This window comes from Populus alba, chromosome 7 (genome assembly GCF_005239225.2).
Source record: "Populus alba chromosome 7, ASM523922v2, whole genome shotgun sequence".
Taxonomy (NCBI): Eukaryota; Viridiplantae; Streptophyta; class Magnoliopsida; order Malpighiales; family Salicaceae; genus Populus; species Populus alba.
This window is the reverse complement of record NC_133290.1, coordinates 4,997,003-5,010,549: the sequence shown is the minus strand read 5'-3', so window position 1 is coordinate 5,010,549 and position 13,547 is coordinate 4,997,003. Positions and strand designations below refer to the sequence as shown.

The 13,547-nt window shown below is 36.2% G+C and overlaps 2 protein-coding genes across 2 annotated transcripts; one reads left to right on the top strand and one right to left on the bottom strand.

Annotated features, from left to right (window-relative positions):
- Positions 1-1,547: 1,547 nt before the first annotated feature.
- LOC118063215 (protein root UVB sensitive 4) lies at positions 1,548-6,233 on the top strand. Its single transcript, XM_035077183.2, has 10 exons — positions 1,548-2,355; positions 2,709-2,855; positions 3,026-3,172; positions 3,797-3,859; positions 3,955-4,031; positions 4,407-4,512; positions 5,064-5,166; positions 5,264-5,415; positions 5,517-5,582; positions 5,737-6,233. Exons 1-10 carry the CDS (start codon positions 1,885-1,887, stop codon positions 5,971-5,973), a joined length of 1,569 nt encoding a protein of 522 aa, XP_034933074.1. The 5' UTR covers positions 1,548-1,884; the 3' UTR covers positions 5,974-6,233.
- A 394-nt stretch (positions 6,234-6,627) lies between these two features.
- Positions 6,628-12,705, bottom strand: LOC118063214 (extra-large guanine nucleotide-binding protein 1). The gene is made up of 8 exons (XM_035077182.2): positions 10,990-12,705; positions 10,745-10,882; positions 10,549-10,653; positions 10,266-10,451; positions 9,109-9,289; positions 8,276-8,517; positions 7,834-7,997; positions 6,628-7,583 (listed from the first exon to the last, which is right to left on the bottom strand). Exons 1-8 carry the CDS (start codon positions 12,148-12,150, stop codon positions 6,986-6,988), a joined length of 2,775 nt encoding a protein of 924 aa, XP_034933073.1. The 5' UTR covers positions 12,151-12,705; the 3' UTR covers positions 6,628-6,985.
- Between the last annotated feature and the right edge of the window lie 842 nt (positions 12,706-13,547).

The following is a 13,547-nucleotide window of genomic DNA, read 5'->3' as shown; positions in this document are numbered from 1 at the left end:
AAACCTATATAAAATATTGATTACAACATGTATTAATTAATTATATGAACTAAATAAATTAGCTAACATTGGTTTATCTCACACTTATTTAATCTATTTTAATAGTACTATTAAATCATTATCAATTATCTACATAAATTCAAATTCCTCTATATTTATTGAAATTTTCAACTCAATAATAAAATTGACAAAATATGAAACGTACCCATTAAATAAGTTATTATTTATTTCATTACAAAACACCTAAGTCACAAATCAAAAATCAATCTCATCAAATTACAAAAAAAATCAATATTTTAAAATCTCAAACAAACTTTAACATTTACAAATCATACATTCATACAACAAATTTCTATGGAAAAAAGCTATAAAACAAGTAAAAACATAAATAAATTACATATAATTTTAAAAAATATACAATAAAAATTAACATTTAAAAATTAAGTTCAAACAAAAAATGGGTAGTTTTGGTTACTTGATGTAGGGAATCCTTAAAAAAATTAAATTAGAACAATGATACTGACAAATTAAGTGTTATGGTAGCTAAATTTATGATAATAGGAGTTTGATTTATGATAAAATAGGAGTGTTTTTTTTTTTTTTGCAAAGAAAAATAAAGGAAGAAAAGGAAGTCACTCGTCAGGTTATAACTTAAATATTACTAATAGATTTATGGACAGATATTACCTTATTTCATTTGTAATATTGTCCGTAAAAATAACATGTTATGGTATCTATTTGCCTCTTTTATTTTCTAACTATAATTTCATTGGTATACAAAGGAACATGACAAGGAACTATTTCATCGATAAATTTAATTGCAATTACCGATGAAAGTTTGGCTTTCAGTATTTTTGTTTTTATTTGTTAATTTTTTTTTTTTTTTTGGTAACCCGGGGTGTCCGGGCCAGCTTACGCGCACCACGACTATTCCCCGGGCCCACTGAACATCCTGCAAGCCCAGTAGGCAGGTAAGGCACCGCGGGGGTGACAGGCTGGTACTCTTGAGGATTGAACCCAGGACCTTCGCAAAGACAAGCTTTGCTGTTGACCAATTGGCTAGACCCTCAAGTGTTTATTTGTTAATTTTTTGATAATATATAAAGATGTTATTGTTTTACAAAATTCTATTTTATATATATACACACACGTTACTTTTATTGAAATGATGTATCTATATATATTACCGTCATATTTAATTTTTTGAATTTAAGAATTACTCCAGTAAAAAACATAAACACATGTCATGTAAGTTGTAAGTGTTATAAGTAATTTAATATAAATAAAATATTTTTTATATGCGGCCGTTCATATTTATCATTTTTTATATAAAAGCACAACAATAAAATTTAATCAAATATCATTTAATTATTTTAAATATAGATAAGTATAAAACAGTAACTAGTTATTAAATATTATTTTATATCACAACACAGAATAACCTACCATAGCATATAATTCAATGAATAAAAAAATTTATTTTATTCTAAAAAATAGAGCTGTTACAATAAATAAACTCGCTCCAGCATCCTATTCTACGTTCACAGGATCATGAAGCATTGAGTACTTGTAAACCGAAAACGACATCGTGTATAACAGAAAAGAAAAGGCCAGGAGGAGCCGGAAAAGTAAAGTCCTCTTGTTTAGCAGCCGCACAGCACCAAAACCTCTTCTCTTCTCACTGTCCTGAAACCCTCCCTCCCTCCCTCCATTGTTGCTCCCTCCCATCCCTCCATCCCCGTATCAAAAACCCAACTAGTAACTAATTTTTTTAAAATATGACGGGAAAATAATAGCAGAATTCTCAGCTTATCTCTGTTTCTTCTAAAGTTCCAATCTTTTTGTTAACCATAAAACGAAAGTACAATTTTTTTTTTCTTTTTAATGCAATCCACGTTAAACGCAGCCATAAATTATCATCAGCTCAACTTTCAATGGAAATCTCAAAAACCCACTTCAAGAAAATTCATAACCTCTCCAAAAATCCTACCTTTAACCAATTCCCTGAGAACTTCCATTAATTATGAACCTGAAGAAGGCCTTGACAAGGTTCCGGGTTCACCCGGGTCTGAACCCAATTCAGTGCTGAGGTTGCCGGTTGTCATTAGGCAGTCGGGTCGGGTTTCGAGGTATATATATGAAGGGAATAGCTTGAAGTTAGTCAGTCTTGATGGGGGTGCAGGGTCCTTTTCTTTGGATTTTGAAGATGCGTTTCGTAAATTGGTTCGGGTTTCAGGTTTTGGTATTAAGGATTTTTTTATACCTAAACAAGTACCTGAGAATTATATGGGGTATGTTAAGTGGAAGTTTTTGCATAGAGTTTTTAGCTCTGCTTTGCAAGTTCTTGCAACTCAGGTATGTATTGTGCCTAAAAGATTTTATTTTATTTTGGCTCGTTTGGTTTTGAAGTTTTGAGGGTGGCTGCTGTTTTTCTAGGTAGTATAAGCTTGAATTGAGCGTGGATAGTTTCTGGTTATGGTTTTAAATGTGAAGGTTGTTGCTTTAATTGTTTGGTGATTTTAAATTGAACCCATTAAAGTTGCTGAAGAAATTTTTGGAGACTGATAAGGAATATTAACTGATAAGACTTAAAAACTGGATAAACAAGCAGAGATGATTAGAAAGAAATGGGATTTATTTTTTCTTTGGAAAGGAAATTCTGGCTTACTTGAATGCTTATTTTGTGAGAATGGGATTTTTTATGTTAGGCAATGTTTCGAGCTATAGGCATTGGGTATTCTCGTTCACTCCCATCGGCAGCAGCTCTTAACTGGGTGTTGAAGGATGGACTTGGACGGCTAAGCAGATGTATTTACACTGCTAGCTTAGCATCTGCATTTGATACTAATTTGAAGGTATAATTTCTGCCTCCATTAGAAGTTCTGAATTATAGGTTTGAAGCTTTTTTCACTTATTTGCTTATGGTGATGTTCAAAAGTCTTGCAGTTACAAGCACTGTATTTTGGTGTTGGTAGAGCCTTCACTATACTTAATGTGTTCTGTTATGGTGTTTTTTCTTTTGCAGAGAGTTAGGTTCACGACATCGGTTCTGTTCAGTTTGAGCATTGGAGTTGAGCTGCTGACTCCCACATTTCCTCAGTATTTCTTGCTTCTTGCAACTCTAGCCAACATTGCCAAACAAATAAGCCTTGCATGCTACCTGGCAACTGGTGTAAGGATTTGCCCTTAACTGTTATTCTCCTTTCTATTACATGAACTGTCCTAGTTTTCAATTCTAGTCTGAAGAATGGTTTCAGCATCAGCATTCATGATATGCTGATGTAAGTTAGTTCTTTTTTTTTTTTTTTTTGGAGAAAATAATGTTAGTTAAATTTTGTTTGTTGAGGACAAAGAAGTATCCATGAATAATATATTCCTATAATAGTATATTACTTTCACTACTTTGTGCCGGTGTTTACAAGTTTATTGTTTAACAATTTCCCCTCCAACAGTCTGTTGATTTTTTTTTCCTTTTTGATTGTTCTTTTTTGTCTAAGTACATTTTGCTGTTACTTGCTAAACATTAGCTTCATCATAGAACATGGTCTGCAATCATTGCAGTGCCAGTTCTAGGTAGCATTCATACTCAAACAGTGAAGCACATAAACAACACGATTCTAATTTAAATAAATTTAGTGGCTCAAAATAAGTTGTGAGCCCCTACCATCATTGCCCTCATATGTGGTAAATGGAAGCATGCTACACCCACTTCATCATTATTCTTAGGGATTGCAGTTTTACAAAGCACTTCTAGATGTTATGGTTTTTGGATGTAATGGGTCTCTCTAATACGCAGTCTGCTGTTCATAGAAGCTTTGCAATAGCAGATAATATTGGTGAAGTTTCTGCCAAAGCACAGGTTATAATTTTTCCTAGCATGACTGCTATGTCTTTCATACAGAATTTTATTCTTTTTCCTTGTGAACATATCCTGACCTGTGGTATGGGTTTCAGATACAAACAGTTTGCTTTGATAACCTTGGTCTCATGCTTGCTGCACTTCTGAATATGTTGTTCAAAAACAACCAAAGGTTTTCTCTTTCTTTCCCAACAATGTTCTTCTGTTTTTGTAGGTTTATCAATAAAAATATAGTTTCCTCCCAGTAATATAAACTTTTTTGTATTTTAGTGACATTCAATCAGCTGAGACATGTCTGATGCTTATACATGTTTTAACTCCCCACTTTATACATATTTTCCTGTTTCAAATTTACATGTACCTCTGGTTCTCATCATATTCTGATGCTGAAAAGTTATTTTAAATTGATCTTAATCAAATAACACTTAAACCTTCCCTTTTGAAGAAATAATGTTTTCTACCATTTGGACCTATCCTTAATGTGCCAACTGAATTCATTGTGTTGATTTATGCCATTGTATATTTCTGACTTGTTGTCAAATGCAAGATTGCTTGCAGGTTTACCTTTCTTTGTTTACCCCATTTTCTCAGCTATTGACCTTTTTGGAATATATCAAGGACTCCAGCATGTCCATCTACAAACATTAACTAAGGTTTGTATGGGCTAGCACAATCTATCTGCTTTTACATTTGAGACCGTTGAAGAACAAGATATGCTCAGTAGCAGATTTTGAGATTTTCAGTTTTCTTTTCTCATGCAAAAAACTCTTTCTGTTGCTATGTGCGTGCTGGTTTATTATCGATTCTGTTTATTGAACCACTCCTGAATGAAACAAAGCCCGTATTCAAATTCCAGAGATATCACATTTTAGATGTCTCTTGGCTGTTTTGTTATCTGTGCCCAGACAATATAATAAGATTGTGCTCTCCTTGTTTCTTAACTATTAGAAATTTGTTCTGTTTTATTTACTTTTGGAATTATGTTGAAAGTATCTTGATTGAACTTTAATATTAATCCATCACTTATTTCAAACCAGCTGAAGTCCCAGCACATCCATGGATCAAATTTGCTTTTGTAAAAATGAATATCATCTCTACAGCATATATGCTCTAGTACTGCTTGTCCTCATTTTATAGATAGAGGTATTTCCTCAAAGTACGAAGCTCACTGTTCAACCTCTCAACTTTTCCTTTCTCTTTTCAGGATAGGCTTGAAATCATTCTAAATTCATGGATTGATTTCGGGCATGTTCCTTCACCTGCAGAAGTGAGTAAAGAGGAAGGAATTGATTTTCTATGGACCAAAAGTGGGTCTTTTCTTCTCAGGTTTTAGTGTTTTTTAGTGCTTTGATATTAGGTGTTATGAATGATGCAACTTCAGCTAATTATTGGTTTCTTTAACAGACAAAGAATTGTGGCCCATTAGAATAGGGTGCTTAAATACCAACAGTGAGATACCAAAGTTGTCAATGATGGCAATGCAGTCTTTAACTAGTGAGGATTATTATTTCGTATGCATGGAGAGCTCTTACAGAGAATGGACAAGAATTAAGCCAGTAATGCCATCAGAATCTTTTTCCTTGCATTTTCATATAATTATACAGCCGCTCTCTTAACATGCTTGTCTCACTCGTTCTTTTCTCTGATGAATTTCTAGCGAGGTATCCTACTTTGCCTACGGGAGGGGTCTGGTACTGCAGATGTTATTATGGGTTTGTTGCAGGTAAAAGGAACTTGTAAAATAACCATTACGTATGATGCATGCATTATAATTTTCATCACATCATTACGGTATGCATGTTGATAGGAGAATCTGGCAGTGTTCCTACTTTTTTCACATTAATGGTGTAAAATGCCTTTTACACTTGTTATTATAGGCATGCTACATTCGGAAGGCCCTGCTTTTCAGCAGCGTGTGGGAGACGGCTGTGGAGGATAAAGATGCCTCGGACTTGGTTTTCAAGGAGTGGTTTAAATTGATCGATGATTGCAAGCAATCTGCAAAAAGGGATTTGTCCACTTTGAATGATCAAATGGGATCTCTGGGTTGGGCTCTAAAACACATATTACTCAGCACAGAAGAGCAGGCTAGATACAGTTTTGTAGATGATTGAACGTGGAAGATTAGGTGTACTCCTGTAATATTGTGGGTGGCTCTCTGATACATCATCAAAGAGCTTTGGGGATAAAATTGTTTGAAAAGGGGGACAAGTTGCTCAGGAGTATCGAATATCTATGTATACAAACATGCACGCACACAAACAGGTGGATGATTCCATACAGTAGGGTAGGGTGCCTGGGGCTTTTGGTAGCCTTCAACATTCTTTTGAGTATTGAATCTGCAATATAAATTTAATATACCCGATTATGATTCTATCTGATTATTCAGCAACTTATTAAATGTAAATCTTATAAGCCGTCACTGTCAGGAAGATCAACTGGACATGTACGATTTTTTACACCTCAAATCTGGTACGTGCAGTATGACGTCTGGGGGCTCATGTAACAAGGCTGCTACAAATCCACCGGCCTCCGCCAGTTAAATGGAGAAATAGACAACGGAAGAGAGAAAATGAATTTATAATTTTCATATAAGCATGAAAATAATTATTTTCAGTTTCTCTTGCTCTCTTTTTTCCTTGTATTTAACTATTTGTCTTTACTCTCATTGAACAAGTATATGCAAATGCAAACAATCACACATGCCTGCGTTCATCCTTATCAAAAGACTTCATTTCACAAAATAGAGACAACGAAAATTGGTGCGCGTAGAAAGAAGGCATACGTAAGACCTTGTAATATCATCTTATATTACAAATGAATATTCGATTCTGTTCAGGTGTGGAAATAACTACACGCAAGGTAGAAAACCAACATCATGCGATTCCTTCAGTGTGACGAGGAAAACAAGTGTTTCATCCTAATTTCTGTGCTGATAATCTCGGAAATAAATTTTTTGCTGCAGAAAATCGAGATAAACCTAAAGGCTGGCTTAACAATCTTACAGCTGCAATAGATCACGCAAGTAAAACTTCTCGTTAATTTCTGTGCCCTTATATGTACAGTGGCAATGAGAACTGCTGTTTAGAGCCAAGATCCATGTACAAGTGTTTCTTGCTTTACTGATCAGGGGGAATAGGAGCTTGCTTCAGTGCTATACATTGAATACTCACTGAGACTGAAGTTGGGCTTTTCTTCATCCCACTTCAAAATCTCCTTTGCATATTTAAGAGCTGCGTCAACACTATCAGGTTCAAGTCCCTTGACCACAGAAGCATACAACTTCCTTCCAGTGAGTGAAGAGTAGAGCCTCTTGAACTTGACTGCCATGTAGTGTGCACCTAGCTGACCAAGTGAGGGGCTAGTATTAATGCTGTTGCTGTTGCTGTTGCTGTTGGAACGATGGCGACTGATCACTGGTTGAAAATCATCAAACCAGTCACACTGAGTCAATGGTACTCGCTCAATCTTCTCCTCAAACAGATCAAATTTGTTTAGTATCAAAAGGAAATCCATCTGCTCAAATGTTGGATGTGTAACAATGCTCTCAAAGAATTTCCTGGTCAGCATCATATTGTTAGTAAACGTGCCATTCCCATCAACTGTAAACTGATCATAGTCAGTCATGCCAACACAAAAAATGACCATCCCAACATCTTCGAACATCTCTAGCCACTTGCAGTTCTCTCCAAGCCCCCGTGCATGTACACTAATTAGTTGATACCTGGTGACCAAAGAGAAGTGGAAAAACTGTCAACAATAAAAAGATACCACTTCAAATGACTACATATTTAATAATGTTCCTGAGTGATGAGATAGAAGAATTAGACGAGCCATGCCAGAGATTGAGCAAATAGCACAGACGCAGCAGTGATTGCTTACAAGCTGTTCATAACGAAGGCCAGAGCTTAAACCATCTGAAATTTAAACCATCTAAAATTTAAGCCATATCTATAATAAACCATGGCTCCTACCTAAGTAAAGCGTCATGCAGGTCTTCAGTGTCGTATTTATCATCAGATGCTGAATGGGGATATGAGAAGTCCAAACAAGCAAGCCCATTTGATGAGGTAACACCCTCAGCATATAGGATATCCAAATCTGAGGGCTCATAGTCTGTTCTCAATATATCAACAGCCTGTGGAGAATAATTTTAGTAACAATAACAAAGAAACTGTGGTTACAGTTATCATCTAATATGTTTGGCAAGAGCACAATAAGATGAAACAAAATGGTCTATAAACCCCTAATCAACCCAGTGGTAAGCTTAAACATTACTATTGCTCAGCCTATGCAAGCTGAGGAATTCCATTGCAACCATAAATCAGGTATTGTTATTGGAGAGAAGCATGTATATAACCCTTATATAATTTAACAAATTTTGACCGAGCAAATGAACCTGACAAAAGATCTTACCCGCTCCAAGAAATAGCTTGACACACTAGGTAGCATTTCCAGTTCATTTCTCCGCTTGTAAGTGGCCTGAACGGCTGCATCCTTCCACAACTCTTCAACTAATGGTGCATATTCACGAGTAGCAGCAGGAAAAATGGCTTCCAAATTACCTGAAACCATGGTCTTCAGAAGCCAGTCCGAGAATGCTTTCAGCCTTGGACCAATTGAATAGATAGTTTGGTTTTTGGTGTTACTGGTACTGCCTGTTAGCACAAAACATTTTCTTTCAGGCACTTACAGGATATAAGACCGCGAAGAATTTTAAAGTAAATGTAAATCAATCAGCTGTCACACACCTACTTCTACATTGTAAGTGAGTGGATTCAACGCGTTCTGAAACAGCATGTTATTCATCAATATTACAAAGCACATATCTAATCACATCTTGAAGATGGAACATTCTTTAGCCCATCCCAGTTCCAACCTAAAATCTGTTTCCTTATCTCCGATACACTACTTGGATGCAGGAGTAAGTTAGAATCTGGTGTATTCCCATACAACAAAAGAGTGTTGGAAATTACAAATGTGAAGCCACAACCCTTGTTCTTCCCAAAGCTAAGTTCATAGCAAAAATCTCAGAAAGAACTTGGGGTAAGGATTTCTATACACTTTTAGTTCTAATGGTGTTCATCTATACATGTTATATAGATCCATGGGCATTTCTTTTTTGTTCCTCTTTATGCATGTCCACCCACGAGTTAGTAAAACATGAGGGTCATTTTTCAAAAACAATACCAAGAACAAAGAAAAAAAGAGAGTTGAGAAGATAAAGAGAATAGAGAGACTCAACATACCAATAGCTTCTGTTTCATCAGTAGATCTCTCTTTCTTCATTGCAGCTAAACTTTCCTCTTCGAAACGGTCACGGCCCTCAAGAAGTATACCAAGATAACCGTACACATTACTCTGGATTGTCAATTTAATGTTTTCACGCTCATCTTCATTAAAAGGGACAGGTTTATAAAGAATCTTTGCCTGAAAAAAGCATTGAATTAAAATTAAGTATACTAATTTTGGACAGCATTGTCTAGCATTGCTTTTATAGCCATGCTTTGCAGGATAAGGGATGGCCCTGATAATTTCAAGGGCCACATTAGAGAAACTGAGTACAAGCATACAGGTACACAGATCAATGCATACTAAAAGTAAAAAGTTTGCAGAACAAGGTTCACATACAAGCACTCCCTCCAAGAGTAGTCAGATGTTTTAACCAGTCCAATACAAGCAATGACAAACATTGTAATGGCACAAAACCCACAAGACCACCTAAATGAGTGGGCCTTTTCATTGTTCTAGTAGTGTTACACCTATTTTTAACTCATTTTTAATCCAAATAAATTGCTTTTGTTGATGGTTTGACTATGTTTCAAAGTTGAACTTTGGCTTACCATTTAAACTGCTTTAAGCATAGTGTCTAGGGTTAGATTGGAAAACTAACGCTTTCTTAAAATAAACATATTTTACACTCCATTTTCCCACTTTATCCTTTATTAAATAGCATTGTCTCATTATGGAATATGCTTTCCACTACTTTTCAATGATAACGGCATAAAGAAATATAATTGGGACCCACTTTTACTAAAAGTTAAAATTTTGAGCAAATCAAATATGGAAATTTAATTTGGAACAGAGGGAATGTTTGATTTCACAGTTGCTTGAGAATAGCAAATAGCTTGAACACTGTTGATGGTTCCTACTTTACCATCCAAGGTTCTCCAACTGATCAAATAAATGCATTAGCATAATAACACCTGTGTACCTTTTGAAACATCACTTGGATGTTCTTAGATAGAAAAGGAGACCATAACCATACAACACAAAGTAATGACAGGAAAACCTCATTAACATCCGTAGTTGGAAAACAAGACAATGACCATATGACACTAAGCAAAGACTGGTAATCCTTAACATAAACAAATTTAGAGGTGATATTCCCCAATTGAGAAACTACCTGCTTAAAGATAGTACTTGTTCCAGATCCACTGTATCCAACTAAAAGCAGCTTCAGAAGTGTTCTCTGCTCAAGGTAGTCTGGGACGCTTCTGCTAATCAGACTATTAACTTGTTCTCCACAAGAATTTGAAGGTTTAGAAGGAACAGGCAGTGATAAGAACGCACAAACAAGCTTCATTCCCGCCTGTTAAGTAACACAGAAACAAATAAATTCCCATGTGCATATATAAATGCAGAAACAGAACATTCAGGCAGGGATGAGGTTTCCATGTAGAGCATACCTTGCCCCAAATGTAACCTTTAGTATTCTTCTGCCCTTCTTCTTGGTATGATCCATCCTCGTTCACCCAAAAATGAGGGTTGCCAGCACATTGAACTCCTGCCAGCTGCAATTTCAACAAAATGGTCTTAATACTAAACCCTTCACATTAAATCATTCTAAACAAACAAAGAAAAGAGCATGTGTAAAGATTCAACCTGCAACATCCTAAGCTCTACTTTTGTGATCTCCCGGCCATTCATGAAAACCTGCGTGTTTCCACTGCTTGCATTTGCCTTAATTGGACCCCCAACATTCAAATGAGGACTTATAACCTGGGATGGCTTCTGCCCTTCCTGTTAAATTAAAATTTTGAAATATCCATCAAACTTCAAAACAAAGAAACAAGCCATATCATATTATTACAAGAACATAATCACTGAAAGTAATACACTATATTCACCTTTCCCCAGAGACCAGACACTTTATCATACCAATAGTTTCCAGGTTTCATCTTCTTAGGCGGGTTCAAACAGGTCTGCAAATTAACCAACTCCTCGTGACAAAGAGGTTCTCCATTCACATAAACATACTCTGGAGGCAACTGATTAGCTTCGCACAACTTCTCCGCCTTCATTACCTGTCTAACCTCCAAATCATTCAACAACCTCTTGAGCATCCTCGAACACTTCCCTAAACTCCCACGCTTCGGTTCATCAATCGGAAACCCAATACAGGTAACACACTTCCTCCCTTCTGGCATCGATCCCATCGCTCTAAGCACACAATTACTACAATATTTCGCATCACAAACAAGACAAACTTCCTTCTCCGTGAACCTATTCCCCTTAAAACACCTATAACAACTCCCTTTCTTCCCTTTACTTCTTGCCTCTCGTTTAACCCGAATAACCCTATCCTCCTCCTCCAAAAAATCTTCATTCCCTTCAAACCCATCATCAATATCACTAGTATCATCACCACCAACACCATCATCCGATTCAATATCGCGAAAAGTAACAACTGGGGCTTTTCTACCCTCACCATTCACCTCATTATTAGAAACCTTAACGCTAGAAACACGCGAAGATGGGTACTCATCATCAACATCAACACTGCTTAATACAGACTCATTTGACTCCCAATCTCGATTCGATGACAATTCATTAGAAACCCTCAATTTTAACAAACTTTCATCACGAGATTTGTCATCAAAACTATCAGAAAACTCTATGGTACTTGAACTCCTGGCACCATCATTTAACAAACCTGAACTACTTAACTCACCAGAAAACACACTCTCTTGCAAATTACAATCAGCAGCTCTCTCTATAACTGAAGTTGGCGAAACAGTTATAACTCCCTCTTCAGATCCACAATCCTTACCTGGGATTTTACCGGTAATAACAGAATTTGGGTTTTTACTGGTATCAGATGAGGGTAGCAGGGGCTTTACTACAGGTAAGGTGATCTTCCGTGGGAAATTAATGTGAGAAACTACCGCGGCGACAGGGATTTTGTTGACGTTGATAGGGACGGCGCGTGGGATGTCGTAACCCACCGGAGGACCGGTGTATTCAAGAGCGAATGAGTATTGAACTCCATCTTCCGTGACTGGTGGCATTTTCGTAAATTTGTAGATCAAATTGAAACCCTAACCTTAACTTCAGAAACAAGAAGAGGAAACATGTTTTTGGTTTTGGTTTAAGTTTGGGTTGTTGGGTTTTGAGGAATAAAGTGAGCGGTAAGGAAAAGTGTGGGCTATTGAGTTGATGGGAAGGAAAAGATGAAAAAAAGACGAGGGAAAAGGGAAAGTGGGTGAATAATGAGTTTGCTTGTGAGAAGAGGGAAATTGAAGAGATGATGGAAAGGGAAGTTTGGGTTTCAAGATTGGAGGCTAGGAGAAGAGGACAAAGGTTTTTGGGAGAGGTGGAAAAGGGAAGAGGGTGTTTGGGTAGAAGGAAGATGCGTTGGAGAAGTGAAGGAAGAAAACCAGGCAAAAACAGGGCAATAAGAACTCAAAGAAATGAAGAGAAGAAGATGCTTCGGTTTAATGACGCTGTAAGCTCATTCATTATTATTATCATGCACATGGAATCGCCATGTGCATGTATGAAGGAAAGGCTATAACAAGGTGTGGATGTGTTATTATTAGCATTAACAAGGGCAAGGGGGGCATCTGGTTTCTTGTGTTATTGGAAGAAAGGAGAGGGTGGTGGTGGGGGACACAAACTTTTGTCTTTTACATCGTGGTGGTGGAATCGGGGGATAAATGTAGGGTTTGGTAGGGCCATGGATGGGACCACCACCACCAACGCTTGAAGAGCTGGTTTGCATTGCGGCAATGGTGGTAAAATTATTTTCCAAGCTCATTAAACCATCTAAAAAACTAGAAAAAATCAATTTTTTAAAAACATTTTCGCACACCACCGCAATAAAAGAGGTCCCAGAAGAGAGAATATTGTGCTGTGGTGGGTATGCGATGGCTACTGCTACTGTTTTTTTCAGTTTCCTGCTTGGGAATGTGTTTTTTTTTTTTTTTTTTACTTTTTGTAGAGGGTAGAGTAGCAGCAGGGGTAGGTAGGAGAGCGATGGCTATGTTATGGAGACCAAGTTGAATCGCACGGGGTTTCCGCACCCTTTTTCTCCAACTCTTTCACTGAGCCGCCTGCTCTGGGATCTTTCTGACCCAAATATTTATTCCTAGATATTTTTATTTTTATTTTTATTTATTCTTATGTTCTTCATTAATACACGTGAAGTTTTAATTGAAATCAAATTTTAAAAACATATATATATATATATATATATATATCCAAAGTGACCCTGCGTTTGAACTGATTTCTTATAGGAAAAAGCAAAAGAAAACAAATAAAAAATTAAAAAAAATTCAAACTAAAATAAATATATTATTATTATAGAAAAAATAATTATAAATTTGAATTTGAATAATAAAATTAAAAGTTATAACTTATTGTTGCTGTTGCTGGAATAATAAAAATTATAAACTTGATTTGAATA